At 47.7% G+C, this 26,633-nt stretch overlaps 1 protein-coding gene across 1 annotated transcript in view; it reads right to left on the bottom strand.

Moving 5' to 3' along the window:
- Positions 1 to 2,563: 2,563 nt before the first annotated feature.
- LOC131563763 (gamma-aminobutyric acid receptor subunit alpha-3-like) overlaps positions 2,564 to 26,633 on the bottom strand; it is a 63,971-nt gene continuing 39,901 nt past the window's right edge. The window contains exons 5-9 of the mRNA XM_058813883.1: positions 18,818 to 18,900; positions 14,780 to 14,923; positions 12,646 to 12,798; positions 9,449 to 9,660; positions 2,564 to 2,893 (exon numbers count right to left, since the gene is read on the bottom strand). Coding sequence (XP_058669866.1) covers positions 2,564 to 2,893; positions 9,449 to 9,660; positions 12,646 to 12,798; positions 14,780 to 14,923; positions 18,818 to 18,900 — 922 coding nt within the window. The remainder of the gene's footprint in view (positions 2,894 to 9,448; positions 9,661 to 12,645; positions 12,799 to 14,779; positions 14,924 to 18,817; positions 18,901 to 26,633) is intronic.

Below are 26,633 nucleotides of genomic sequence, written 5' to 3'. Positions count from 1 at the left end.
GATTATCTGCTGCTGTGGAATGCAACAGGTGCATCTGTGATTGGCCCATGTTGGATGTTTGTAATTAATGGCCAATCACATTCAGCTGGCTTGGACACAGAGCCTGAGCCACAAGCCTTTGTTATCATTCTTTCCTATTCTATTCTTAGCCAGCCTTCTGATGAAACCTTTTCTTTTATTCTCTTAGTATAGTTTTAATGTAATATATATCATAAAATAATAAATCAAGCCTTCTGAAACATGGAGTCAGATCCTCATCTCTTCCCTCATCCAAAAACCCCTGTGAGCACTGTCACACCTGGGGGACACGTGGGGACACATGCAGGCAGGGATGGGGCAGCTGGGGTGTCACAGTGGGGTGGCTGCAGCAGCAGCAGAAGGCCCAGCAAGCAGAACCAGGTGCCCAAGGAGCCAGGGTGTGCTCCCTGCCCAGCAGAAGGGCTGCGGATGCTGCACCCTCCCCTCTGCTCCTGATGCTGCAGACAGTGGGAGAGCTCCTGGGTCCCCCCAGCCAGCAGGGAGCCCCTGGGGATGAAAGGCACTGTAGAAATGACATGGTTTGGGGTGCAGGTGCTGTGGGAGAGGGTGTGGACAGAGCTGGTTTCCTTAGCAGCAGTCTGGGGTGGTTTCTGGTTCCTCCTCCCCAATGTTGCCAGCCACGTGGATGTGCTTGTGGACTCAACACCCTTGACTGGGCTAAACTTCTCCAAACTCCTCTGCAAATCTCAGCTGTGGGCATGGGGAGTGACTGCACTGCTGCTGAGCCACGAGTTTGGTAAGGGACAGGCAGGACATGCACCAGTGCCACCCCCTGCAGGACAGAGTGCCCCGGCCTTCCTCACTCCATCCTGGTGCTCCCATGGATATTCCAGGTGGGGAAAATCCTGTGCCTTGTGCTCAGCCCTACTCCTGCAGGGGCAGGGGAAGCTAGGCCTGGCACAGGGGCTCAAAGCAATGCTGAAGGCATCACCCTGGGGCTGCTGGGGCCTTGGCTTGGCTTGGCTGCATGAGCCCAAAACACACTGGGGGCAGCTCTGGGGGCAGAGGGAGGCCCAAGGAAGAGGGGGTGCACCCCTATGTGGCAGCAGGACCGTGCCACCCCAAGGAATCACCAGGCAGAGGATGTCCCTCCTTGCAGGAGGACAGTGTGCCCAGGGACAGATGGCTTGGATGTCCCCACTTTGTGCTGCTGCTGCTGCTGCTGGGAAAGGGACAAACACTGTTTTGGGTGCACTGTGGTGGTCAGGAAGGGAGAAAAAGCCTCTCTCCAAGGCACTGGAGGGCTTTCCTTGCAGGAGTGTGCAGTGTTAGGCTGGGCCTTGCCTCAGCTGCTCTGTGGGATGCCACCGGGCTCAGGTGGCTCTGTGGGACAGCAGTGTCACCCTGCTCTTCCAGAGAGCCCCTCCTGCTGTTTTCCTGTGGGGCTGGGGATGCCCCAGCTCGCCAGGGGCAGGGAGAGCCTTGGGGACCACCATGGCAGGTCCCACAGGGAACATCCTGCACTGGAGCAGGGGTTTGCCATGGGCTGGGCTGCCCCAGCTGGGCTCCTCCTCATCAGACCTGCCTAAACCCAGGTGTGAGCACTGAGACACCAATGGGGGCTGCTGAGCAGCCACAGGAAGGTGAGGGGGAAGAAGGGGCTGAGACAGAGAGGATCTGCTAAGAAGGATGAATGGATGGGGCCATAAGGAAGTGCCAGACCATCCCCCTGAGCAGGGGCTCTGTGGTTGCCAAGCCTGATGCTGGGTGCATGCAGCCCCACAGCTGCCATCTCCTCCAAGGCTTTGTAAAGCTTCTGCCTGGACTTCCTGGCTGAGAAAAATGAATTCTCTGGTGGGAACCACACTTCCTGCTAACACAAACTGCCCCAAGAGTGCAGGATGCCAGCCAGACAGGGCCTTTCTGGTCTGGAGCGACAAAACCAGCTGGGTTTGGTGAAGACAGAGAGGAAGAAGACCTGAAATAACTACAAGATGCTGCCACCAAAGGCTCTGGGGACCACAGCAGGGGTAGGATTGCCCCAGCTGGCCCATGCCAGGCTGCTCCCCTGTCCCCACAGGTGACCAGCTCACCTGCACTAACAGCCCAGGTGCAGGAGCCAGGCTGAGTGAGTGGCACAGCCTGCAGCCAGGTGTCCAGAGCATCCCCCATGCCACGGCAGCCCATCCCACAGGAGAAGGAGCATGAAATGGCAGAGGCATGAAGACCATGGGGACCACAGGAGGTGGCAGAGGAGAGATGGCAGCACAGGGGGACTTGGTCAGATGGGTGACAGCAGACTTAAGATGTTAGAGGCACAACTTGTTATGATCCCTTATTATTTTTTTTTTTAGCTTTCATCATCAAAGTAAACCAAACCAAAGTATATATGGGATTAAATTAAAATCACAGTTTTGTTTACATTATAAAAGAGTGACATAATAATAATAATAATAATAATCATAATAACCATAATCATAATATCAAATGAACAATAATAATTAAACCAAACAAGAAAAGAAGAAAGCCCTGGAGAATTCCTGCTGGGATGATGCTGACAGATGGAAGGTTTGTGTGACCTGTTTTACTGTTTGGGGATCATTCCCTTGATAGCTGACTCCCGGTTCACATAGGTGGCCCAGTAGACCAGGTTGAAAATGGCAAAGAGCACTGGGAAGACGATGCGGGACATCTTGTCTACCTTGCTGACGCTGTTGTAGGTCTTCTTGCTCTCGGGGAGCTTCTCCTCCAGGCGGGGCAGCTTGGGGGGCACGCTGGTGGCAGTGGCAGTGGCAGCAGCACTCTTGGAGATGGTGGGCAGGCCGGGCTCCTTGGAGATGTTCAGGGCGTAGGTGGTGCCAACGATGTTGTAGGTGTTGTTGGTTTTCTTGGCCAGCGCCACCGGCTCTTTTTTCTAGGGGAGGTGGGAGGGGGGGAAAAAAGGAAAAAAAAAACAAACAACAAACAAACAGAGGTGAAGTGGCAGAGAAGGGCACGGAGAATGTTCTGTCCTGTGAGTTTATGTGCTTGTCCAGGTGAGGAGGTGGAGAAGGGTGTGAGGAGCAGGCCAAGAAAGGAATGCACCTTGTGAAAGGAGAATGCAAAGGAATGACACCCTGTGTGCTCATCCTTGGGGAAAAACTGCATTTTCTGCTTGGCTGGCTGCTTCCTGGGTCAGGTGAGAGGAGGACACAGCACACAGGATTACAGCTTGATTTTAGTTTTTGGTGGCAAAAAGCCACATTAAGAGTATGGGCAACAGCATTGCAGTATTTCTGCACTGTATTTCAATGCCCTGAGTTCCTCACAGGAACACCTTATGATTTAACATAATGATGTTCAAATTGTTTCAGCAACCCTTTAGAGCACCTCATGACCCACCCAGGTCAGGTACAGAACAGATGGAAGGCATCTGCACCAGCCAGGATTTGTGGAGTGCTCAGCACAGCACTACAGGGCAGAGGGAAGCCTTTCCTCCTGCCTTCCTACCCAAGGGATGCTGAAAATCATGGGAGTGAGGGAATCCCTCGACAGCATGTGGGCTGCAGTGAGGACAAACTGCAGAGAGAATGGCCCTTGTGTGTCAGATGGGATGCACTGAAGGATGAGGGTGAATGCTGGGACACACAGTTCAGTGTTCATGAGGATGGGAGGGCAGGAAGATGGACCTGGGGCTCATGACAGGTGTTGGCCCCTCTCTGGGATCTTCCTGCTGCTACCAGGCACCTGAGACCAGCTGCACTGTGTTGTATAAAGCAACCCAAGGCTAAAGGGAGAATGAAATCTGTACTCAGGTACCCCACGGGTGCCCCCTGCTACACCAGGAGCCAGCACCAGACACAGCAGTGCCTCATGGTGGGGCTCTGCTCTCTAAACTCAGAACAAGGTGTGCCTTTGGATGAATTTTTTCTGTTCCAAAGCAATTGGAACACAAGGTGAGGCTCAGCCAGGCATTTCTCAGTGTTGCTGGGCATGGTGATGCATGTTCCTATGAGGGAAGCACTTCAGGAGGAGAGAGGGCTTTGGCTTTCAGTGCTGTATTCTATTTTACACGTGTCTACAGTCACCATGGATATTCCTGGTTACCTTAGGAAATGAATTTTCCACAGGGATTTTCAGAGGGACACTACAAGCAGACTTGTGTGCAATCTTTAAACCCCTCTCCAATAACACCACAGCCAGGCAGCCTAGTAATAATGTCAGCAATTACAGAAATTAACTTTTTAGGAGGGGGTCTAGATGTCTTCAGGCTCCAGAGCAGACTAAACCACTGTTTGGACCATATTCACAGTATTTGATGGTCTTTAACAATTAACTAGGTCTGATTCTGCACTCTTTAGAGCCATGTTAAGGTGTTCCCTCTGCACAGCAGATGAACTTTTTCTGCTAAAAAACTGACAAAAAGCAAGTAAAGGGCTAATGATCCTTCACCTATTAAAACACTTAAATATGCTTAAGTATGATTACTTATTAACACAGCTACAGGAGGCAATAAAATAATTAAAAATCAGTAATTAAATGAAAAACAGATTGTTGTTCACAGAATGTGACTGGCAGTGCACTGTGATTATCTTACTATTAATCAGCCACGTTATTCATTAGAGGAATAAGATGAATATCAGTGACATGACATTTTCTACCTGGACAGTTTTCCTGCCCCAGAGTTTGGAAAGCGGATCCATATGAAAACAGCTGAAATGGAGTAAAATCAGGCAAACCTGGGTGCTGTGGGTGGTGACAGAAAGCTGCTGCTCCCAATAGTGTGATCCAGAGACCCAAGCATTAATTTGGGCTCCCCTGGACCTCAGATCGGGATGTTCAGGCTTGGGAACCTTCATCCCAGCCTTTTCCTCACCCTGCTCAGGGCTGGGAGCACCCAGAACACCCACACTGCCTACCCAGAGGAGGCATTCATGTGCTCTCCCTGTGTTCTGCCCCTGAGGTGTTACAGAAATGGTTCAGCCTGGCTGCTGGGCTTTATAAATGAGTTTTCCAGGCAAGGTTTTGACACTCAAACAAAGCAAAAGGTGCTTGTTGTTGTCAGCTGCAAAGCAGCTCCCAGCCTTCACTCTGCACCTGCATCTATGAGGAATTCCACATCCTCCTGAAACAGAAGGGGAGAGTGGATAAACAGGAGGAACCCCCACATTTGCTTGGAAAACTTGTCCTATTTAAAACCTCTATTTTGCAAAGCAACTCCTGCACTTGTGGCCCCACTGAGGCCCAGGGAGACTGAGTTGCTGCACAAAGATGTCCTTGTGCTGCTCTCCTGAGGGAAAAGCTGTAGAATGTGGTGCAGAAATAAATCTGTTCCCTAGATAGTGTAATCTGACAAGTTGTTCAACAACACACACAGTGGAAAATAACAGTATTTTTTGCTAAATATTCTAGTTTTCAAGCCTCTCTGCTGAGGAACTAACAATAGAACACCTAAATTATGGGAACTACTGCTTCTGTCTATGATTTGCTTGAGATTTAGTTCTCTGTCCCTGCTCCTTGGCAGGAGAAAATTCGGATTGGAAGTGCCATGACTCTGACAGGCAACTCTGAAAGCCACCAGTATCTGCAGAACTTGGGAAATCCAAGTGTTTGCCACTTGTCATTCTAGAGAAAAGTCACTTTAATGATCCCCAAGCAGCTCCAGTCTCTGGCATACCTGTACCCCATAAATCAAAGCCCAGCACCTGCAGCTGCTGTTGCAGCAAAGGTATCATTCCTTCCCCACACCAAGCCAAAATTCCTCCTGCAGCCTGCCAGAGACTTGATAATTCAGATTATATGAGACTGGTCCCAGTGATCTTACACTCCCTGGATCACCAGACAAAGAGGTTGGATGGATTAAATGATCAGCCCAACACACCACACAGTGATGAGAGAGAAGAGGGTGAAATGCTGCTTTGGAATGATTCATGGACTGTACTGAAGGTGCTGAGGACATAAATCACTGGCAGTGTTATCACAGAATCCATTAGATTGGAAAAGACCTCTGGGATCCTCATGGAAATCATGGAGACTGCAAGTGCCAAGAACAAAGGACACAAGGGCTGCAGAGCATGACCAGCAGGAAAAATCCCAGGAAAAACATTGACCATAGTGAGGCAGACAAAAAGGAAAAGGGTCTGAACCATCCTGAGCCCTAAAAACTTCAGCCTGGTTGAAAATGGTGGCCTGTCAAGGTTGATTCTTGTTCCTCTAGGATTGGAACAAAGATGCCACAAATGGAAAGAAACAAAGGAAAAAGAAAAATTGTTCTCAAGGGAGCTGGATTAAAGGCAAAGTGGAGAATTGAGTGGGTTGCACTAAAAGCCAGGCTTTACCCAGCCAGTAGAAAAGGCACCTCATGCATGTTTTTCTTAGTAAAAAGTACATTAAAGGACCTAACCTCACCATGCACTGAAGAACTATTGTCTTATGACAAAAACAGAGATACAGGATTATTGCTCCATCCAAAGCATGTTCTGCTTTTATGTATCTGGCTGCAGATGCTTGTACTGGTTTTGTTGCTTCTTGACACCCAGAATTTCAGGGTAATGCCATTCAGACACAGACACAGAGCTACATCAGCTTTTATGTACAGACATGGCATTGCAGGCAGAAGTGGGTTTAAGTATCTTCCAAGAATCCAAAGCATCTTCCATCCTGAGAAACAGACAACACTTTTTGTGGTAAACTCACTGGTAAATGTCATCCTTGCAGTTTCCCAGCAGCAAAGTCACCGTTGCTTGCTCTCACCTTGGATCCTCACTGTCACAGCCACTCCAGAAATCACCTTGAGGTGGCCATGCTTGTGGCTGGGATGGTGGATGGGTCTCTCTGTCCAGACACAGTCCTTCTGTCCTGAAGTGGATCTTTTTCACAAGGTATTTTGAGGATGATGGAGGTCAGGAGCTTTGCTGGCTACTGAGCCCACTCACCTGTCAATCTCTTTGGCCTCTCACTCATCTCAGACCTCTCTGCCATCTCACACCTTCCTCCTGGTGATGTTTTGTTTTTAAAAGTCACCTTTTCTTTCCTAACAAGCTTTCCTCTTTGGACCCAAATACCTCTCTTCCATTTGATCTGCAGCTCTAGGCTGGTTGCAGCCACTCTACCGTACAAAAAGAAAATAAACTTTTCATCTACAATTAGCAATTACTCATGAAAGGCTGGAAAGGCTTGGAAAAAATCTTTGGGTCCAAAAAACATAAGTAAAACCTTATCAGAGTGCAGGCTAAAGGGAGTTTTTAGTGACATCCATGGTGATATCTGCTGCTTTTCATTGGAGAACTACAGAGATTGTGCAGAGTAACTCCCAGCTAGAACCAGGCTGTGGCTACAGCCAGAACACCATCATGATTTTATGATGCAGAGACCAGCAATGCACCAAGATCAGCCCAGCATTTTAGATTCTACCTGAAAAAAACCCAGGTTTTCCCATCTAAACCAATGGTTTGGCTGAGGGGGAGAAAAAAAAATAAACACATTGGGGGTGTCTGTCAGCAAGCAGCAGCTTTTCTATGGTACTGATTGTGTCCAAGTGGGATGGGAAGCATTGCTGCTGCCTACAGTGATTTTTTTTCATGCTCATGCAATGAAACCTGGAGTGAGGCTCCTTGCCATCACACCAATAAAGAACATTACTTTTGGCTGGGGAGAAGGATCCCCAGAGACCAGGGCTCAGCCTGGGCTTCTCACTGGCAGTTTTACCCTTGATACAAACCCTTTAAAATGCCAGTAGTTATTCTTCTGCCTCTTCTTCCTTTTGTGGTTTCCACCACCTGGCTTGTCAGTTGTTTCAAGAAGAGCTAATTAGAGGCTGAAACTGAGCCAATGAGGCACCTCCATTGCGTGGCAAATTCACTGCTTGGAAATACTCATTGGAATAAAGATGAAAAGCAAACATGTTGACACATGGTATTCCTAAGCTCCCTGAAAGCCCATCACTCTTCAGGGAGCTCTCCTGAGCTGCAGAGACTGGGAGTGAGTTTGCTTCTTCAGTAAAGACCAGAGATAGCTTAAAAAAGCATCCTCAAATTTGGAGCCCTTCCTGATTCTCCAGGCTGATACCAATTGCAGCAAAGGCACGGAGAGCTCCCCCTCTGAAACATTCCTGGTCCTGCTTTGTTTTCCTTTTTGATTATCATGTGCAGGAACATTCTGTATGCTCTTAGCCTATTGTTTCAGCACTGTTAGTCTTGTGGTGCTGGGTCAGTGGATAAATTGAGGAACACGCTGCTTCTAAGATAAACTGCAGCTTTTGAGCCTTGACTGCTTTTTCCACCCAGTTCACATAATTGCCCAAGGCTGTGTGAATCCTGACTTGGTGCTGATTTGCCCATCCCTGAAAGGGACACCACGGCTTTGAGGACCTGTCCTGACTCTTCGCTCGTGCCAATCACTCAGGAAAGGCGTCTCTCATCTCTAGAGGCCAGGTTGGCGTCAGTGCTCATGGTGGAAGTGGAAGGCCATCCCCTGACCCCCTCTGGACGCTTTCTGCCATGAGTCTGCTGCTCAGACCACAGCTGCAAAAGCAAACAGATAGACAGAGTCCAAGAAAGACAAGAGAGAGGCATCCAACACCCAGTGATGGCTCTGTTCACCTTCTTTGACCTCCACAGCTGAGAGATGACTGGCTGCTGTCTTCCCAAAAGTTGCTGCAGTTCTGTCAGGTGTTTAACATACAGCCCCACAACAACTTCCAACAACACATTAAAATGCAAAGGAGAAAAATATAAAGGCTCCAGAACCGAGAACAAGGACAAAGCTGATTTTCAAATTGATTCAATAAATATAAACAAGGAGCAGCATGCTACAGTAAGCGATTTCTCTGCGCAGCCAAGATTAAATCAGTTCAGAGGGAGGGGGGCACGAGCAGGGGCAGCAGAGCCTGTCAGGATGAAGCTGCCAGAGAGGCTGATCCCCACTGAGGGGGGGGAAACGTGGGTGATGCCAGGCATTAATGTGCTGCCAGTCGGCATTTGGGATTGCTGGCTTCCCACTCACCCTCTGTGCCCAGCTCACAGAGCAGCAGGTGCTGGCAGCTGTGGGCAATGGCACCAGTGTCAGAGCTGGCCAGGGGACAGGGCTCACTGGGTGTCCTGCAGCATGTTGGGGTTTTTGGCATGCTAGCAACAAGGAATGGGGTTGGAGGGCTGGGTTGGGTTGGGGTTGGAAAGAAAAGGAAGGAAACACAAAACCACCAGCGGAGCAAACCCAAAGCACAGATGTTCCCCTGGCAAACAGCCACACAGAGAACAGAGGGAAGAGCCAGCAGCCATGCCTGGGTGTTCCCCTGCAGCTCAGCCCCCTGAGCAGCCCCAGGACATTCCTCCCAGCCCTCAAGAAGCGCTGCAGTCAGGAGCTGGGCTGGGCAGGCAGTGAGTACCATCCAGCCCCCGAGTGCTGCGGGGCTGCACGGTACCCACTGCTGTGCTGGCACAGCTCCCTCGGGCAGCGCTCCTTCCCCCCACCTCCCCCAGCCCTGGCTGACCTTCATCTCCTGGGCCTCCAGCACCTTCTTGCCATCCCAGGCCCAGCTGCGCTTGGTGAAGTAGTTGACGGTGGCGAACTCGATCAGCGCAGAAAACACGAAGGCGTAACAGACGGCTATGAACCAGTCCATGGCCGTCGCGTACGCCACCTTGGGCAAGGAGTTTCTGGCGCTGATGCTTAGTGTGGTCATGGTGAGCACCGTGGTGACACCTGTGGGGGCACAGGGATGAGATCACAGGGTTGACATGGTGCTCTTGTACCTGTTTCTCTCAAAACTGCTGCCACTCCCTTCATGAGAAAGGAGGAGCCACCTCCTCCCCCCCGCTGTAGTTAGGGAGGATTACCCAGAACCAGTCCTTGGTGCAACTCAGAGAATAACTGAACTCAGGTTCATAGAGCCAAAACATCACAGGATGGCCTGGTGTGGTATTCACATGCCCTCTGAAGAGAGAGAAGCAGAGAAGAAGGAAAACACAATTCTTATCTCGCTTGCAGTGCCTCTGTTGGGCTAAAGTAGAATGCAATATGGAGATTGTTTACCCAAAGTGAGGATGCTTCATTCCCTTGGCCTGTCAGGGCCAGGTGTGTGTGTGTGTGTGGGACTGTCACGGGACAGTCAGGACAGAATCAGAGATGAGTGCAGTTCTGGGCAGTTGTGAGCAAGAGTGAGTGCAGGGCAGATTCAGTTTAGATACAATGTACATAGTACAGTATAATAAAGTAATTCATTAGTAATTAATTAGCCTTCTGATGATGGAGTTAGATGCATCAGTCTCTACCCCCTTTGTCAGAGTTGCCTTTGATTTACAATAGCCTGGGCTGGAAAGGACCTTAGAGAGCACCTGGTCCCAATCCCTGCGTCAAGAAGGGACACTTTTCTCTATCCCAGGTTGCTCAAAATTCCCTCCAGCCTGGCCCTGACCACTTCAGGGATGGGGCAGCCACAGCTGCTCTGGGCAGCAGTTTGTCCAACCCCTGCTCAAATTTCAGGGCCAATTTTAGGTGGTTCAGGGAATTATTCTGGTTCCGTTTTGAGTACAATCAATGGCAAACCTCTTCATTAGGATGAAGATAACCTTCATAACCTTCCCCAAACTCTGGTGACTAGACAGACCTCTGCTCTCCATAAGAGCCCTGGCTCACAGGGAGGCACTGCACTGCATTCCTCACCTGCTGGCAGGGTGAGGTACAGGATGCTACACCCAGCTCATCTAGAATATGTCATGGAGAAGCCTCTAGTTGCTTTTGCAATGAAATAAAAATAATAAAATAACAGTGAAAAGAACAGCAAGATGCTCATGAACCTCAGGGAGGATCAGAAACTGGTCACTCATCCAACACATCTCAGGGTTTTAGATATACTGTCTTGTGACCTGCATGGATGAACACCTGGGATCCTGGGTCCTGCTGTCAGTGGCCCAAGCTGCCAGAATAAACGTCACAATGATTTATCTTAAACAAATTATCTGTTGCAAAATTTCTTTTAAAGCTTTTTTCATTAAAGCAAGCAACCATTACCATCCATTTTCCCCAATAATGTGCTTTTCAATTAAAAATGCATTAAAAACATTATAAAAATATTGACTAATTTTCAGTTCCCTTAAGCCATACTCCTGGTATTTTGAGAGTTTCAATTCAATATTGTTGACAATACTTTCTGAGGGGCAGGAAAAAAAAGGAATAAACAATTTGAGCTCTCATTATTTTCTTAATAGGAAAGCAAGGCAATTTGGGAGCAAAGACATTTGTCACACAGGTAGCTTTTAATTTTTCAGTCAGCTCTTGCCTGCTCTATCCGAGCTGCTGCTTGAGGAAACTTATTTCACTGCAATTCTCAGGGTAACACAGGAGGGAATCACATATGATACTCCATATCCCCTCTCTGCTTGGGGACTTTTGTCCAATAACCTCTCTGTTAAATGGAATCTGCTGGGCAGTGTTACATCCAGGATATACAATCCTGCAGCATCACACCTGCTCTGGGAGCGTGCCTGTGTAGATCCTGAACTAAAGGTCTTGACAGGAAATCACAAAGCAATTCTGTTATTAAATGCTTGTAAAAGCTATTAATATATGTGCACTGCCAGCCTGGCACTTTGCTTGGGTGAGAGGATCTGAAAGCAGCTGAAGGAAATAATAACACTCTATTCACCATGCAGTTATGCTGCCTCAGCCCAGGAACTTGTTATGTGGAGCTGTGACCAGGGACACATTAGCAATTTCAAAGGTAGGGCTTTAAATGCCTCCCTGTGTCCCTATCCTCTGCTCTGCTCCAGAGCCAGCACAGATAAGCAGACACAGCCAAATGCATATACTTAGATGATCAATACCTTGATTACTGTTAATATTTATGGCTGGGCTTGTAGCAGAGCCATGGCCAGGAGTATTTTTGCAGTGATTTGGGGGGAACAGGCTCACTGGGATGACACTGAAAGCTGTGCTGGGGAATGGCCAGCAGCTTGGAAATGCTGCTCAGGGCCTGGCACAGAGCAGCCCTGATGCTCAGTGTGTTTCCCTCCCTATTTCCCTTTGTCCCCATTGCAGGTGTGGCAGGGGTCAGGACGGACAGAGACAGAGATCTGTGGAGCCAGGGCTTGGAACTTGTGGTTTATTGCATTTATTGCCAAGGGCCTGGGTGCAGGCCCCTGCTGGGAGCTGCCAGCTCAGAGCAGGCCCAAAGAGAGAGAGAGATAAAGATGGCAAGAGAGTGGTAAAGAGGATGAGAGAAAGCAAAAGAGTAAAAGAGAGCGAAGTTCCCATTCCAATACCATAAATCTTCCTCTGTGTTGAATATTCTAATTCTCACTAACCAATTTAGTACAACATACAATACCTATAGCATTTCCATACAGCCTATAAGAATCACTACATTATCATACTGTGTTACATTTTAAACCCTAAAAACTCCTCTTTGGGCCCCTTCTGCCAAGCTGGCAGGGTCTGCTCTGACCCTTGGGCCTGTCTGCAAGCAGAGGGTGTTGTTTGATCAAAAGGGGATTAGGCCTTCAGCTGGCCACGCCATTGTTTTCCAGTTGTTCAGTAACTGAGGGATCTCAAAGCTTGCTTTCATTTCAATCTCACTTATAGTTTCTATATTCTCCAAATCTTTTGCCAGGCAATCATATTTATAAGGCTTTCCTGTTTCATCTTCCCCAACTCCCCATGCTGAGGGGAAGGCCTGTGCTCCAGACTCACCAAAAACTGTGCGGGCAGGGACAGACTCCCTGTTGAGCCAGAAGGAGACCTGGGACAGGATGACAGTCATGATGCAGGGCAGGTAGGTCTGGATCACAAAGTACCCAATCTTCCTCTTGAGGTGGAAGTGCGTGGTCATGACGACGTATTCCCCTGCAGAGACAGCCAGGGAGGGATGCTGGGCCAGGGAGGGGTGCTGAGCCAGCCCAGGGCCAGCTGGCCACTCCAGAGATCCACCCTGGACAAAGTCCCAGTTTTTCAGTGGGAAGGAGGGGTGCAAAATCACAGAATCACACAATAATGAGGTTGGAAGAGACCTCTAAGATCGAGTTCAGCCTATGCCCTAACACCTCAACTAGGCTATAGCACCAAGTGCCATGGCCAGTCTTTTTTAAACACATCCAGAGATGGTGATTCCACCACCTCCCTGGGAAGAGCATTCCAGTACTTTATGATTCTTTTGGTGAAAAATTTCTTCCTAATATCCAACCTGTCCTTCCCTGATGTAGCTTGGGACTGTGTTCCCATCAGAGATGTAGCTCTGGTTCTATCAGAGACCAACCCCACCTGTCTGCAGCCTCCCTTCAGGAAGGTGTAGAGAGCAATGAGGTCACCTCTGAGCCTCCTCTTCTCCAGGCTAAACAGCCCCAGCTCCTTCAAACATTCCTCACAGGGTTTGTGTTCCCAGCCCCTCACCAGCTTCGTTGCCTCCTCTGGAGGCTCAAGCATCTCAACATCCTTCCCAAACTGGGGGCCCAGAGCTGAACAGAGCACTCAAGATGTGGTCTCACGAGATGCAGGGGTGCAGCAGGCACACACGTGCCAGGTGTGTGCCCCAGCACAGCCCAGGGAGCTCTCACATCACATCTGTGCTTTAAAAACACTTCTCTGAGTCTTTAATTAGCTACAAAATAGGTGTGGGACAAAGGCAAGCCAGTGTCAAGAAGTGGGCAATAAAATCTTTCACTGCTTTGCCCCAGGCACAAGGTGCTCCTGGGGTCTCTCCTGACCCTGCTCACATCCCAGGCAGCCACACTGTGGGTAAGATCCCTTAAGCCTGGAGACACCCTAACAGTGCTTTAACAGGATTGCAGGACACAGAATTTTATTTTCTCTGACAGTCCTGAAAATATCCCACCTTCCCTCACTGTAACCACCTCAAAAATCCAGGCAAGTTCTGTTGTTAAAGGTCCCACCTGTGAACTGAAGAGGAAGCTGTCCCTATTTTCCCTAAACATCCTATTCCTGCCCCCAAGGCTTTGGGTATTTTCTTGGATTACTGTGCCTTTACTTTGTGAGCGTGGCTCTGCTAAATCATTACACACATGAGCCTTTAGCAGCTTTCTCACCACTCCAGGTTATTCATTTGTACATTTTACTACAACTTAAGTAGAGAGATGGGCCAGATATTATGACATTTAGTTCCCTGGGCTCCCCACATTTCCCCAAAGGAGGTGAAATGAGTTGTTACAGACAGACACTATTAAAATCAAGTGCACCAGAGAGGAAATATCCTCAAATGAGAGAACTACTGGTGCATACAGAGGGAAAAAATAAAAGGGAAAAAAAGAAGAATTATGAGAGACACACATGAGGTAACAGAAGCTATCAGTACCTGGATTCAGAGGGGAAGGGAGGAGCAGCAGATGGGAGAGAAAGATGATTAATATCGGTCATTAATCAGAGGAAACATTTGTTTGGGATAATCTTCTATTAGTTATGATAATATTTGTGCAAGCAGATGCAGTGAAAAGCACACTGAACATTATGTTGCCTTCGCCTCCCCTGCCTGCAGTGCTTTCCTGAGGGGCTGGAAAGGAATCCAAGACAAATGAACCCTCAGCAGCACAAACCAGCTGGACAAGGTGGGGCAAATTTTCCACACAGCAGATCATTTTTAGATGCTTGAGATCAGTTGTCCTAAAGACTGTGGGCAACAAAACTCTTTCAATGGAAACCACTGAAACAACAACCTCTTCATGCATCTTGGCGACTGCTGAAGATGTCACCAGCTGTGCCCTCCTGCCTTAGGAAGTGCTGTGCTCCTGGACTGCCTCTTTAATGATCCCAAATCGTGGATTCCAAGCCCATCTCACGGCAGGAGGAGCTGAGCCCATGGTGGTCCCACAAATACCTGTGCTGGATCGAACCATCTCCGTGCCAACCACGTGGCCCAGCAGGTCATACTGGTTCAGGCGGGATCCACCTTTGGCTACTTCCACAGATTTGTCCTTCCCCAGGGTCCAGGTGTAGATCACCTCTGTCTTTGTGTAGGCATCTGCAGAGGAGGGAGAACAAGGAGCTCTGTGCTTCTGCCTGACCTCAAATATACCAAAATTAGCCTGTAGCCAAATGAATCTTTGCTGTGCATCTCTCAGAGCCACATGGCTGAGCACAGCCAAGCATGGCCAGGGACCAAGGCAGATCAACAACTGTTAAATCAAAGGAGCAGGAGAGAGCTGGGCTGTTTGCAAGGGAGCTGCAGAGGGGCAGAGTTCTGTCACTGACGGACAGGCTGACTCTGCAAGGGCTGCCTCCAACAGGGACAGCATCCAGGCCAGCAGGACAGCACAGCCCTGCCGTGCCAGGCACAGGGAAAGTCCTGCTGGCAGCAGCTGGCAGCAAAGCCTGAATGCAAATGGGGCTAAATTTTAGGTTAAAAAGTTCAAAGTTTTTACCCTCACTCAAAGGCAGCCCTCTCCAAGAATCTGAGATTTGCACGTGGTGTTCTCTCACACCTAAACTGAGCAGCCAAGACTCTGTTTCTTCATGCAGGAAAAGCCCCTTCTTTATTCACACAACTCATTTTTATATAGTGTTTACAGGCCTTGTATTTAACTCTAACTGGCTAGTAGTTCTCTTGCCACTCAGTTATTGGTTAATAACTGGCATTTTACCTTTCCATCAAATCTCTCTATTCTGGGATTGTTTACATATTTTCTTCACTGATTCTCATGGGACAGATTTATTGGTTATGCAGGTGCAAACTTATTTTTCTTACTAGAACAGCTTGTTGTGCTAACTGCCTTCATTCTTATGATTTGAACTTATGGGGACTTACAATCTACTGCTAGTTTAGCTAGAGTAGCAGGGCCTAAACCATATTTTATAAGGCCTTTCTTTTATAATATCTCCTTTCTTTTATAATATCTCTGCAGCATTTTCCTTGTGTTTGTGACCAAGCCCCCCCTCTCAAGAGTGCTCTTGGCTTTTCCAGTCCTATGGTTATCAAAAAAATGAGTCTATCCACATTGCTAGGAGCTATTTCTCCCCATAATGCCCCAAATTCCTGTCCATACCAAGTTTGCACCAGCTTTTTAAGCAAGAACAAAATTCACTAAACCAAGCCTTCAGTTCATTTTTTCCCACCACCTTCTCCTGGTGAAGACCTGTAGGAATTCTTTGGCTGTGGTCAGGTCAAGCAATGTGTCAGGTCTACTGGAGAAACGTCTCAGCTCCTGCTCTGTGGAACACTGTGTCCTGAGAAAAACCACATTTCTGTGATCTTTCTAAAACAACCACAGTTATTACTGCACTCTGGGTTTTGGCAAACCTGCTCCACGTTAGCAGGGACTGTGCAAAGCCTTGGGAGAGGTTTTGGTGATCAGCCAAGGTTTCTCAGCAGGCCAGAGTGCTGCCGAAGCTCTTCTGGTGCAGGCTGGCACCTCTCACTCTGATTTTCCAACCCTCCTTCCAGCCCTCCATGTGCTTCTGGAGCCCTCCATCCTCCTTAATTCAGTTATCTGTACATTACATACATACATATATATATATACACATATACATATATATATATATACATATATGTATATATACACATATATATGTATATACACAGTTCCTGTCCATACCAAGTCTATGTATGTATATATAGTTGGTATGAACAGGCATTTTGGTCATTCTGATGAAAACTAGCTCCTAGCAGTGTGGTTGTCTGGGACAGAAGGGTATCTGATGTCACACAGGCATGGCATGGATGTTTGGAACACGTTTCATGCCAGGCAGCTGCTTTGGTTCAGCTCAATGCCTCGTTTGCAATGCAGAATCCAATCCAAACAGGGACAGCTCGTGGACATTTAGGGGAGCTGGTAAATTCAGCAGCATCTCCTGCTCCCCTGGTCTCAGAGAGCTGCTGTACAAGTGTCCTGGGATGGCTTAGAAACAGCTCTCTGCAGTGCACATTGATCTTTGATGGGCAGAGCCATTCCTGCACTGCACCTGCCCAAGGGATGCTGCAGGTGGGCAGCTGAAGCTCTCTGCAGTGCCTGATGCCCTTAATCCTCCTGCAAATTCCCTGCTTTACCCCCTCAGGGGCTGCCCTGGGACAGAAGGGCACTGCTGATCACTGGTGGGGATCAGCAGAAAATGGTGTGTGAGGCAAACTCAGCATCCTTTGGGCACTGTGGGTCTGGCACTGGCATTGTCCTTCTAATTGCAAACCTGACCCACTTCAGGCTTCTTGAAAATGAGCAGCTTCCGGCTGTCAATGGCTTTTTAGTGAAAACACTGGTTTAATCCCACTCCAGCAGAGGAGAGGTGAGCTCTGATGCTCTGTGAGTGCTTTAGAAAAAGTCACATTAATGTTAACCAGGGGCAGCTTTCTGAGCTCCTTGTCTCAAAACTCTCATCATTCAAAGGTCAAATCAGTAAAAGAAATAAGCCCAAAGGGTGTTCCAGCAGAAACACACACATTAATCTCTTTTCCTCACCAAGAAACATTATAAGCAATTAGATGTGCAGTAATCTGCCTTCCTGCAAGTCTTGTAACAATCCCAGAGTTTAGGCCTGAGGTATGAGATTTGATATCCTTCCTCACAAGGTCAATTAACATTAATAATTCATCCTTCTCTAAGGCCTTACTGATGTCTTGTGGCAATGGGTTCTACATTTAATTAGGTGCTGCCTAAGAAATAGCTTTATTTCAGGAGTTCTGAATAATCCACTTTCATGGCTGCAGTTTGGCATGAGGCAGAAGAGCAGATGCACATGATAAATATGATTTCCTCTCCTGCCAATCAAACTTTTCAACTTTGTCCTCAGTTGGCTCCCAAATGGCTACAGGAAGGAAGTGTCACTTTGGAGAGGTTGGGGTTTTTCTGGGGGGTCCCTGGTGTGGGCTCATTCTTTAGCTGGAGGTGGGAAACTCTCTCATCTGACACAAATACAGACTAAAAGTGGTGCTCAGTTCATTGGAGCTGGGAAAGAGCCCAGGCAGAGCCAGACCAGGATGTTTATTTCCACATCATGGTGAGCCAGAGTCTTGGGACTCACTTTAGGAACAAAACCAAATAAAGTTCACTTGCATATGGAGAGATAAGGGAGTTCTATGGGGAGCCCAAGCAGCTGAGCAGCTGCAAGTCTGGGAGCAGCTTTTAACTCACCAGCAGCCTGCAAATCTTCCCTAAACCAGGACATTTTGCTGCTGGGGCTGAGATTCCCAGAGTTTCCAGGCCTTTCACCTGAGATCAGCCTGCCTGACAGACTGAACAGGGGCAGGGGGTTTGTGAGCTCCACTGGGGAGCTCAAAATCCATGGAGCCAGAGGAACCAGGAGCTCAGGCTGGCAGGATGGGACACCACTGCTGTCCCAAATCTGTCCTCCTAGCATCCCCTTGTGATGAAGGAAAGGCACAACTCAGATTTATAATCATAGAATCATTAATGTTAGAAAAGGCCTCTCAGATTATCAAGTCCAACCATTAACCCAGCATTGCCAAGCCCATGTCTCCAGGTGCCCAAAATACTCATTTTTTGAACACTTTGAGGGATGGTGACTCCACCACCTCCCTGAGCTGCCTGTTCCAATGCTTGACTAGCCTTACACTGCAGAAATTTTTCCTAATATCCAATCTAAATGTCCCTTGGCACAACCTGAGGTCATTTCCTCTCATCCTGTCCCTTTTTACCTGGGAGGAGAGACTGATTCCCACCTACTTTCTAAATAAATTTACAGCAAAACCATGGGTGTCTAGCCCATCTTGTGAGCCTGAACTAAACACAGACTTGCTCAGTGATGAATTGCATGTATGAGACACCAGAAAAAACAATTTAGTCACATTATCATCAGCAAAAATGAATATTATTGTTACAAAACCCCTGTGAGACATCAGCCACACCAAGGACTGCTCTCCAGGCCTGTAGCCCCTCCTTGCAGAGGTGCTGGGGGTACTTACAGCTCCCAAATTTCAGGGGGCAGGCGTGCACGTCCATGGGGAAGTCCTCCAGGTGCATGGGGCACTCGGCGTGGATGGTCAGCCTGTGGACAAAGCACAGGGGCTGCTCAGGACAGGCTGGCCCTTCTGCCACAGCCTCCTGCAGCCAGCAGCACTGCCAAAGGCTCCAGGTGCTCACCAGCCTCAGGGCAGGAAGCACCCAGATGTGGAGAGCACAGAAGGACACACATCTGGCAGCTTTGCCATGGTGTGAGCTCAACCCTATTGACCAAATTCACCTTCATCCACTGAGTGCAATGGGGAAATGTGCCAGAGCCCAGGAGTCCTGGGTGCTTATGGGCTGTGAGCAGAGCTCCTGTGCCACCATCACATTCTCTGAAAAATCCCTTCGCCCAGGATTCTTCTCCTGGGAAGCTTAGAAGCCTCAGAGAAAAAGGGAAACAATACTATCTCATTTGCTTCTCCTGTGTTTTGCTGCTTTGGAATGTGGTTTGGAGATTGCTTATCCAACAGGTGAATTGTTTCATTGGTTTCATGTGAATTGCTTTAACTGAATGACCAATTGTTTTAACTTAATGATATCAGCTATGTCAGACTCTGAGAAGTGACGAGTTTTTCATGAGCACCTTGTTAAACCTTCTGTAAGTATCCTTTCTCTATTCTTTAGTATAGTTATAATATAATATAATATAATATAATATAATATAATCATAAAATAATAAATTAGCCTTCTAAAAACATGAAGTCAGAATCCTCCCCACAATGGGAGACCCTGAATATCCCACCTTCCTGGGGTTGGGGACACCTCATGGACCACGCTGGCAGGCAGAGGGGAAGGGCTCCAGGGGCTCCCAGGGAACAGGGCTGGTGCTCTGGAAAGAGCTGAGGGCTGACAGATGGTGCAAAGTCCAGATCCATGGAGCCACCAGGGCACAACACCTCCTGTCCATGTGGGACACCCCACCCACCTGCCCTGGCTCCTCCCTCCACTGTGGAGGATGCTGCAGGCAGGTGAGGAACCGGAACATCCTGGGGGTGTGCAGGACAACCTGTGCTTTCCAAATCCCCCAAATCCCTGTAGGATGCCTCATCAGGAAGCAGCTTTGTGAGGGAAGAACAGCCATAAAAAAAGCATAAAAAGCTGCAAAATATGGGGCCAGGCATAAAAGGATCCATGATAAAGGGCTCTAAAAAAGGGAGCTGGTGTTCCTTCCTGGAGCACTGCAAAGAGTGCGGCCAGGGAGAGGGAGCCAGGAGAGATAGCTTCCCAGGAGATGTCTAAAACAATCTCCTTTGAAGGAACCATTTGTAGGGAAAAAAATAAAATAGGATTCCCTTCTGATGGCTCAGCAAAACAGCAAACAAACCATGGCAGGAGCAATGTGTGGATGGAAAGGGCAACTGCACAGACTGAAGGTGGCTTGTGCAAAACTCAGGTTGAGAAGTTTCTATTGAGATATTTTCCTTTAGCTAGAAAAATGTTCAGCTGAGTTATTCTTCAAAGAAAATACTGAGGCTTAGTCAAATGCAAAATAAATAAAGGCTTTGGGTTTTGTTTGCTAAAAGCAAAGAATAGTTTTTTAAAAGGAGATAAAATAAAAATAAAGGTTATTTCTTTTAGGCAAACAAACTTTAAATGCTTCTATTAAAAAAAAATTAAAAGAGGACTTTTTTTAAAATTCAGTGGACAAAACTAAACCCTTCACAAATTGCTGTAAAAACCCCTGTGGAGGAAACAAAGCAGAGTGGCTGTGAGGTGGCAGAGGTGGCACAGCTGCAGTGACAGTGGCTGCATGTGGCAGCTGCTGCTGTGAGAGGGGACAGCCACACACAGGGACAAGGCAGCAAACCCTGCCCAGCTGCTGCACTGGAACCTCCCCATTATTGGATTTGCAGGGTGCCCTGATGAAGGGAGGAATGATGCATCTGACTCCATGTTCTCAGAAGGTTAATTTATTACTTTATATATACTGTATTATATTAAAAATAGTATACTATACTAAAGAATACAGAAAAGATACTTACTCAATGTTAAAAAGACAATAATGAAAACTCGTGACTCTCTCCAGAGTCCCAGCTTGGCACTGATTGGCCAAAGAGTGAAAACAACTCACAGCAGAATCCAATGGAACAATCACCTGTGGGTAAACAATCTCCAAGCACATTCCCAATGAGCACAACACAGGAGAAGGAACTGAGATAATATTGTTTTCCTTTTCTCTGAGGCTTCTCAGCTTCCCAGGAGAAAAATCCTGGGTGAAGGGATTTTTTCAGAGAATGTGAATGCCACACCCTGTGAGTTCTGCTCTGCCAGGTGAGGGAAGGAGCCCTGGATTTCAGAGCCACATCCAGCCTCACCTGCAGCTCCCAGAGGGTTCAGGAAAGCTGGCAACCCCACGAGAGAGAGCAGAGGAGTTAAATCAAGAAGCAGAGCAGGAGAGTTGCCATAACTTTGGTGGGGCAGAGCTGGGTGGCCCGAACTCCCTGGAGGCCCTGCAGCACTCAGAGCAGGGCATTAACCCCCACTTCCCCCAGTCCTTGGGAATATCTGGCAATTCAGACACCAAGGGCCTGGCCTGCAGTGGGTGTGCCAGCCCTGTCTGAACCTCTGCCCATGGAAACCCCATGTCCTGTGAGAACCTGGCAAAGAGGGCGTGGAGGGGATGCTGCCTGTCCCACTCGCTTCACAGCTGCCTCCAGCCTGGTTTCTCAGCCAAGCCAGGAACCACTGTGTGCCCAAAGCACCTTCTGCAGACAAATCACTCTGTCTGACTCAGTGATCTCTCCTTCACACTGCACTGAATGCACCTGTTTTACATGAAAGAGAAGAAGACCTGACCTTTAGACTTCAGTCAAGGCTCACTGAAGACTGACAGGGATTTTCATAAGCCTACAAGCACAGGGTTGTAATTATTTTCTCCTGGACACTCAAAGGCCACCATGAACAAATTGCTTGTTTGCTCTGATGCCTCTCTTTTCCAATATGGATTTCAAGAAGCACAGGTATAAAAACCCGGCACTTTGGTTTGGACTTGACTGCCTTGCTCTTCCTGTTCTGTTTCTTTTGTGATGTTCTCTTCAGCCAACTCAAAATCCACTTGGGGAGCTCTTGGCTGGCAAGCTTGTCAAGCATATTCTCACAGATATTAGTCTTCGATTCCTTCTGAATCTTTTCCAACTGCAATGGACTTTTTGCTTCTCATTTTGTCACTGTCACTTGTGTCAGGGAAATGTTGAGACATCTCCCCAGTCTCCCTCAGCAGCCCACACCAGAATTTTCCTTTTTACCTCCCTGTTTTTTCATCTGCTTCACTCCTTGCTTTATTATTTCAAAAGGCTCTTAGCTGGGAGTTCCCAAAGTTGGCTTTTCCAAAGGAGCCCATCTCTGACCAGTGCCCTGCTTCTGATGCATCCTGAACCCACCCCAAAAAACCCAGGGAAGTCTTTTCCTTCCACTGTGCTGTCTGCAAGTGCTGGCTGTGATCATCAGCCACTCTGAATGATCCCAAGGACTGCAGATGGTGAGTCTGGTGGGTTTGTGCCATTTAGAGCAGCCAGGAAGAGCCTCAGAAAGGACCAGGACAGCAGCAGAGACTGGCCTTGACCAAATCCTGCCCTCTCTAGGCCATGGCCAACAAGAGCAAGTGCTGTCAAGGGCAGGAGACAATTTTATACGGATGCTGCATGACTCCCTCAATATATGGGAATGCAGCAGTTGCATTTTAAATCTAAAGCCTGTTTTATTAGCTGAGACAGCAAGCAATAAAACAAGAAATCCATCAACAAAACACTGGAAAAGCAACCTAATCTGCCACTTCTCTACCTACAATTGAAGGAGTTTTTAAGTGTCCTGAAATTTAATAAAAAAGGAGAAGTTGCATCATTCTAGCAAGGTGAGTCTGGTTCAGCAGCTTCAGCCAGCCACAGGTCAGCAGGTTCACAGGTAACACAGAGATGTCAAACCACAAGGAATGTCTCTCCCTTCCCAGACAATTATCACAGCCTCTGCAGCATTTGGATCAAAGGGTTTATTGCAGAAATTCTCATCTCTGCCCCTTATCCTGTGCAGGGGAGCTGATGGCCAGAGAGCCACTGCGTTTTGCTTCATTGCTCTGATGGGCTATTCACATCCAGCAGCCCTGGAAAGTCCTTAGAAAGCTAAAGAGCACCTAAAAAATAGCCAAGCTGCCAGAAACCACATCAGCCAGCAGTCACAGCCTTTGGCTCATCAGTCGCAGGCACCTGCAGCAGCTTATGCAGAACTGTCTAATGCAAAGCCCCAAATTGCTCATGTTTTCTTCTCGGGACTTTAGCTGCTCACAGTGACCCCAATATGCGTCAGAAAGTCTCTTTTCCCATCCTGGCAGTTAAAGAAGGAGTCAGAACTGTTCTGTTCTCAGTCCCAAGGTTGTTTATTGTTTCTTATCTATGAAATTCTTTCTCTGGCCTGCCGAGGTCTGTCCAGCAGGTCAGACAGAGGCACACTGGTCACCCTCAGGGTGGTGTTATCTTTTTATACTAAAAACTATGTGTACAATATTTACCATAACTTCCCAATACCTATCACCTGTGTTAGACAGTGAGCTTCTACCTTAAACCAATCCAAAAGTGCCACCATCACAGCAGAAGATGGAGGCCAAGAAGAAGAAGGAGAAAGGCTGGACATGCCCAGATCCCTCCATCTTGCCCCCAAACTCCCATTCTAAAAACCCCACAAATCTATATTTCACCCTGTGACAAACTAACTTATTGTTCTACTTAAAATTTCTTGACTTGTAATTCTTCATATAGACTGTTGGTAATTGTTTTTTTCCAAGGGCTAAATCAAAGGCACTGGGGTCTTGGTCTCTGTCATAGACATCTTTTATGAAAAATCGTTTCCTTAGGAATTTTTCCTCCTGAGAAGCTGAGAGGCCTCAGGAACAAAATGCAAACAATGATTATCTGCTGCTGTGGAATGCAACAGGTGCATCTGGGATTGGTCTCATAGAGTTGTTTCTAATTAATGGCCAATAACAGTCATTTTGGCTCAGACTCTGTCTGAGACAAAAGCTTTTGTTATCATTCTTTTTTCTATTCTTAGCCAGCCTTCTGATGAAATCCTTTCTTCTATTCTTTTAGTATAGTTTTAATATGATATATATAATAAAATAATAAATGAAGCCTTCTGAAACATGGAGTCAGATCCTCATCTCTTCCCTCATCCTCAGACCCCTGTGAACACCATCACATGTCTCAGTGCCAGGGTCTCAGCCCCTTGGCAGGGTCTCGAGTCCTCCAGGGCAGCCAGAGGAATTTACTGGGTTCCAACATTTTCTCTTCACTTTGCTGGCACAATGGCACCGAAAGTGGAACATCCAGGACAGAACCTGTGGTTTTTTTTCCTCCTTTAAAGTCACGGGAAGTGCTTTGAACTGCGCCAACACAATGGCAAGAAGCGTGAATCAGGCTAAACATCCCTCTGCCAGGGCTGAGGGGATAACAAACCTCTTCAGTTGCGTTCTCATGGTTACCAGGAGCTTAGCAAAGCCTTTGATGTGTCATTAGAGCCCCTGTCGTTACCTGCGTGCAGCTGCAGCATGAGCCAGGATCTCAGCCCAATTTCTGGGACGCAAATGTAATAATCCCTCGGTGTGTGAGCGCTACAAAAACATGACAGCACCCTGCATGGCAGGGCTGGCTTTGTTTATGCCAGGGATACTGCCGGAGTTTTGTCCTGATTTCTTCTCCAGGAGGTTCATTAATAACCACAGTCAGGCCGTGCAGTGTTTATGGTTTAGGCTGTGGGAGAATCTAGGTTAGGTTTAATTGAGGGGTTTGAGCTTGAAAGCCAAATTGCTCCTAGGATCCTTGTGCTGGATCTGGAAGAACTGATTTCATTTTCCATCCTCCCCCAGCCCCTGGAGATTTCAGCCCATGATGGCAGAAATGCAGTGAGATAAGGTGTTCTCTGAAGATTTCTCCCTCCTGGGACAGCTTCCTTAAAAAAGCCTGTCTGCACAAAGCCAAGCCTGGAAAACAGATCATTTTTGTCTTTGGATCTGCTCTGGCAGGGAAAAGTTGGAACAAATCTCATCTTGTTGCCTGCTTGTGTTTTTATCAGCCAGCCAAGCTCTGCTCTGCTTGGATCTGTCTGTGATGTTTTCTGGGATCAGCCCTGGTGTGGGACAGACAAACAGCTGCCAGCCCAGAAGAGATGGGGCTGGGCTGTCCCAGCTGTCCTAGCTGTCCCCACCTCCATCATGGGGAGGGTGCTGCAAAACCAAGTGTCGCAGACATCTTTTATGAAAAATCCTTTCCTTAGGATTTTTCCGCCTGAGAAGCTGAGACGCCTCAGGAACAAAATGTAAACAATGGTTATCTGCTGCTGTGGAATGCAACAGGTGCATCTGTGATTGGCCCATCTTGGATTTCATAATTAATGGCCAATCACAGTGAGCTGGCTTGGACAGAGAGGCTGAGACAGCTGTCTTTGTTATCATTCTTTCTGATTCTATTCTTAGTTTAGCTAGCCTTCTGAGATGAAACCTTTTCTTCTATTTTTTTAGTATAGTTTTAATGTAATATATATCATAAAATAACAAATCAAGCCTTCTGAAACGTGGAGTCAAATCCTCGTCTCTTCCCTCAACATAAGGCCCCTGTGAACACGGTCACAGCCTGGAGCCAGCACAGCCTGCTTGGGGCTAAAAACCCCCAGGCAGTAAAGACACCCCAAAAAGCTTTTGCTGAGGGAGAGACACTGCAGAGCTCTGTGATTTCAAAAGGCAGCATGGGAAGCCCAAACCTCTGAGTGTGGCACACCAGGTAGAGAAGCTGCTCTGGGATTCCACAGCCCCTGTAGGTCTGCACGTGTGCTGGGCTCAGCTTTCCCTCCTGCTCTGCCTCACCCGAGGGATCCCAGAGCCTCTTTCCAAGGACTGCACGCTGTCTTCAGCAGCACAGGCTCTTGAGGCAGAGCCTTTGGGCATGCAGGGAATGTGTCAGCCTGACAGGTAAAGAAAACATCCTCCAAGTGCATAACTTGAGCACATATTGTCTGGGAACCACTCTGACAATAACCACAAAGCCTCAACACGCCGTTCTGACAGGCCTTAGAGCAGAAGAGCTTTTTAAAGCCTTGATTCACAAAGCTGAATCCCATCAGCACAGCATTAAATTTTCACTGGTTTTCTGTGCTTCAAGGCTGGGGAGAACCAGAGCATTATCTGTGTGCCCCACACAGTCTGAGCCAGAGTACACCCAGAGATGCTTGTTATGGCTGGTTTTGCCTCTTCCTTTCATAAATCCATGCACAATTCCCAGATTGTTGTGCTCAGGTCTGACACCAGAGTTTAGAGACCAGAGCTGGGCTTTTGTGAACTATTTGGATTGCTCAGGAGCTCTGCAAGAAGAGACTGCAGAGGCAGGGCTACATAATAAAACTGCATCCCCGTGCCCTCTGAGGCAGCTGGGGGAGAGGGAGGATGCAGAGGGATCAGTAATCCTGGGGAGCAGAGAAATGCAGCTCAGTGCAGTGTCACAAAGGTTGTTTTATGTCACAGACATATTTTCTGAAACATCCTTTTGCTAGAACTTTTCTCCTGAGAAGCTGAGAGGCCTCAGAAATGAAATGTAAACAATGATTATCTGCTGCTGTGGAATGTGGCAGGTGCATCTTTGATTGGTCTCATGTGGTTGTTTTTATGTGATGACCAACCCCAGTCCAGCTGTGTCAGACTCTCTGGCGAGTCACAAGATTTTATTATTCATTCCTTTATTTTCTAGCCTTCTGATGAAATCCTTTGTCTTTCTTTAGTGTAGTTTTAGTATATAA

Source organism: Ammospiza caudacuta, chromosome 14 (assembly GCF_027887145.1).
Source record: "Ammospiza caudacuta isolate bAmmCau1 chromosome 14, bAmmCau1.pri, whole genome shotgun sequence".
In the NCBI taxonomy this organism is placed as follows: domain Eukaryota; kingdom Metazoa; phylum Chordata; class Aves; order Passeriformes; family Passerellidae; genus Ammospiza; species Ammospiza caudacuta.
The sequence above is the reverse complement of the archived record's forward strand: the minus strand, read 5'-3'. Positions and strand labels throughout refer to the sequence as shown.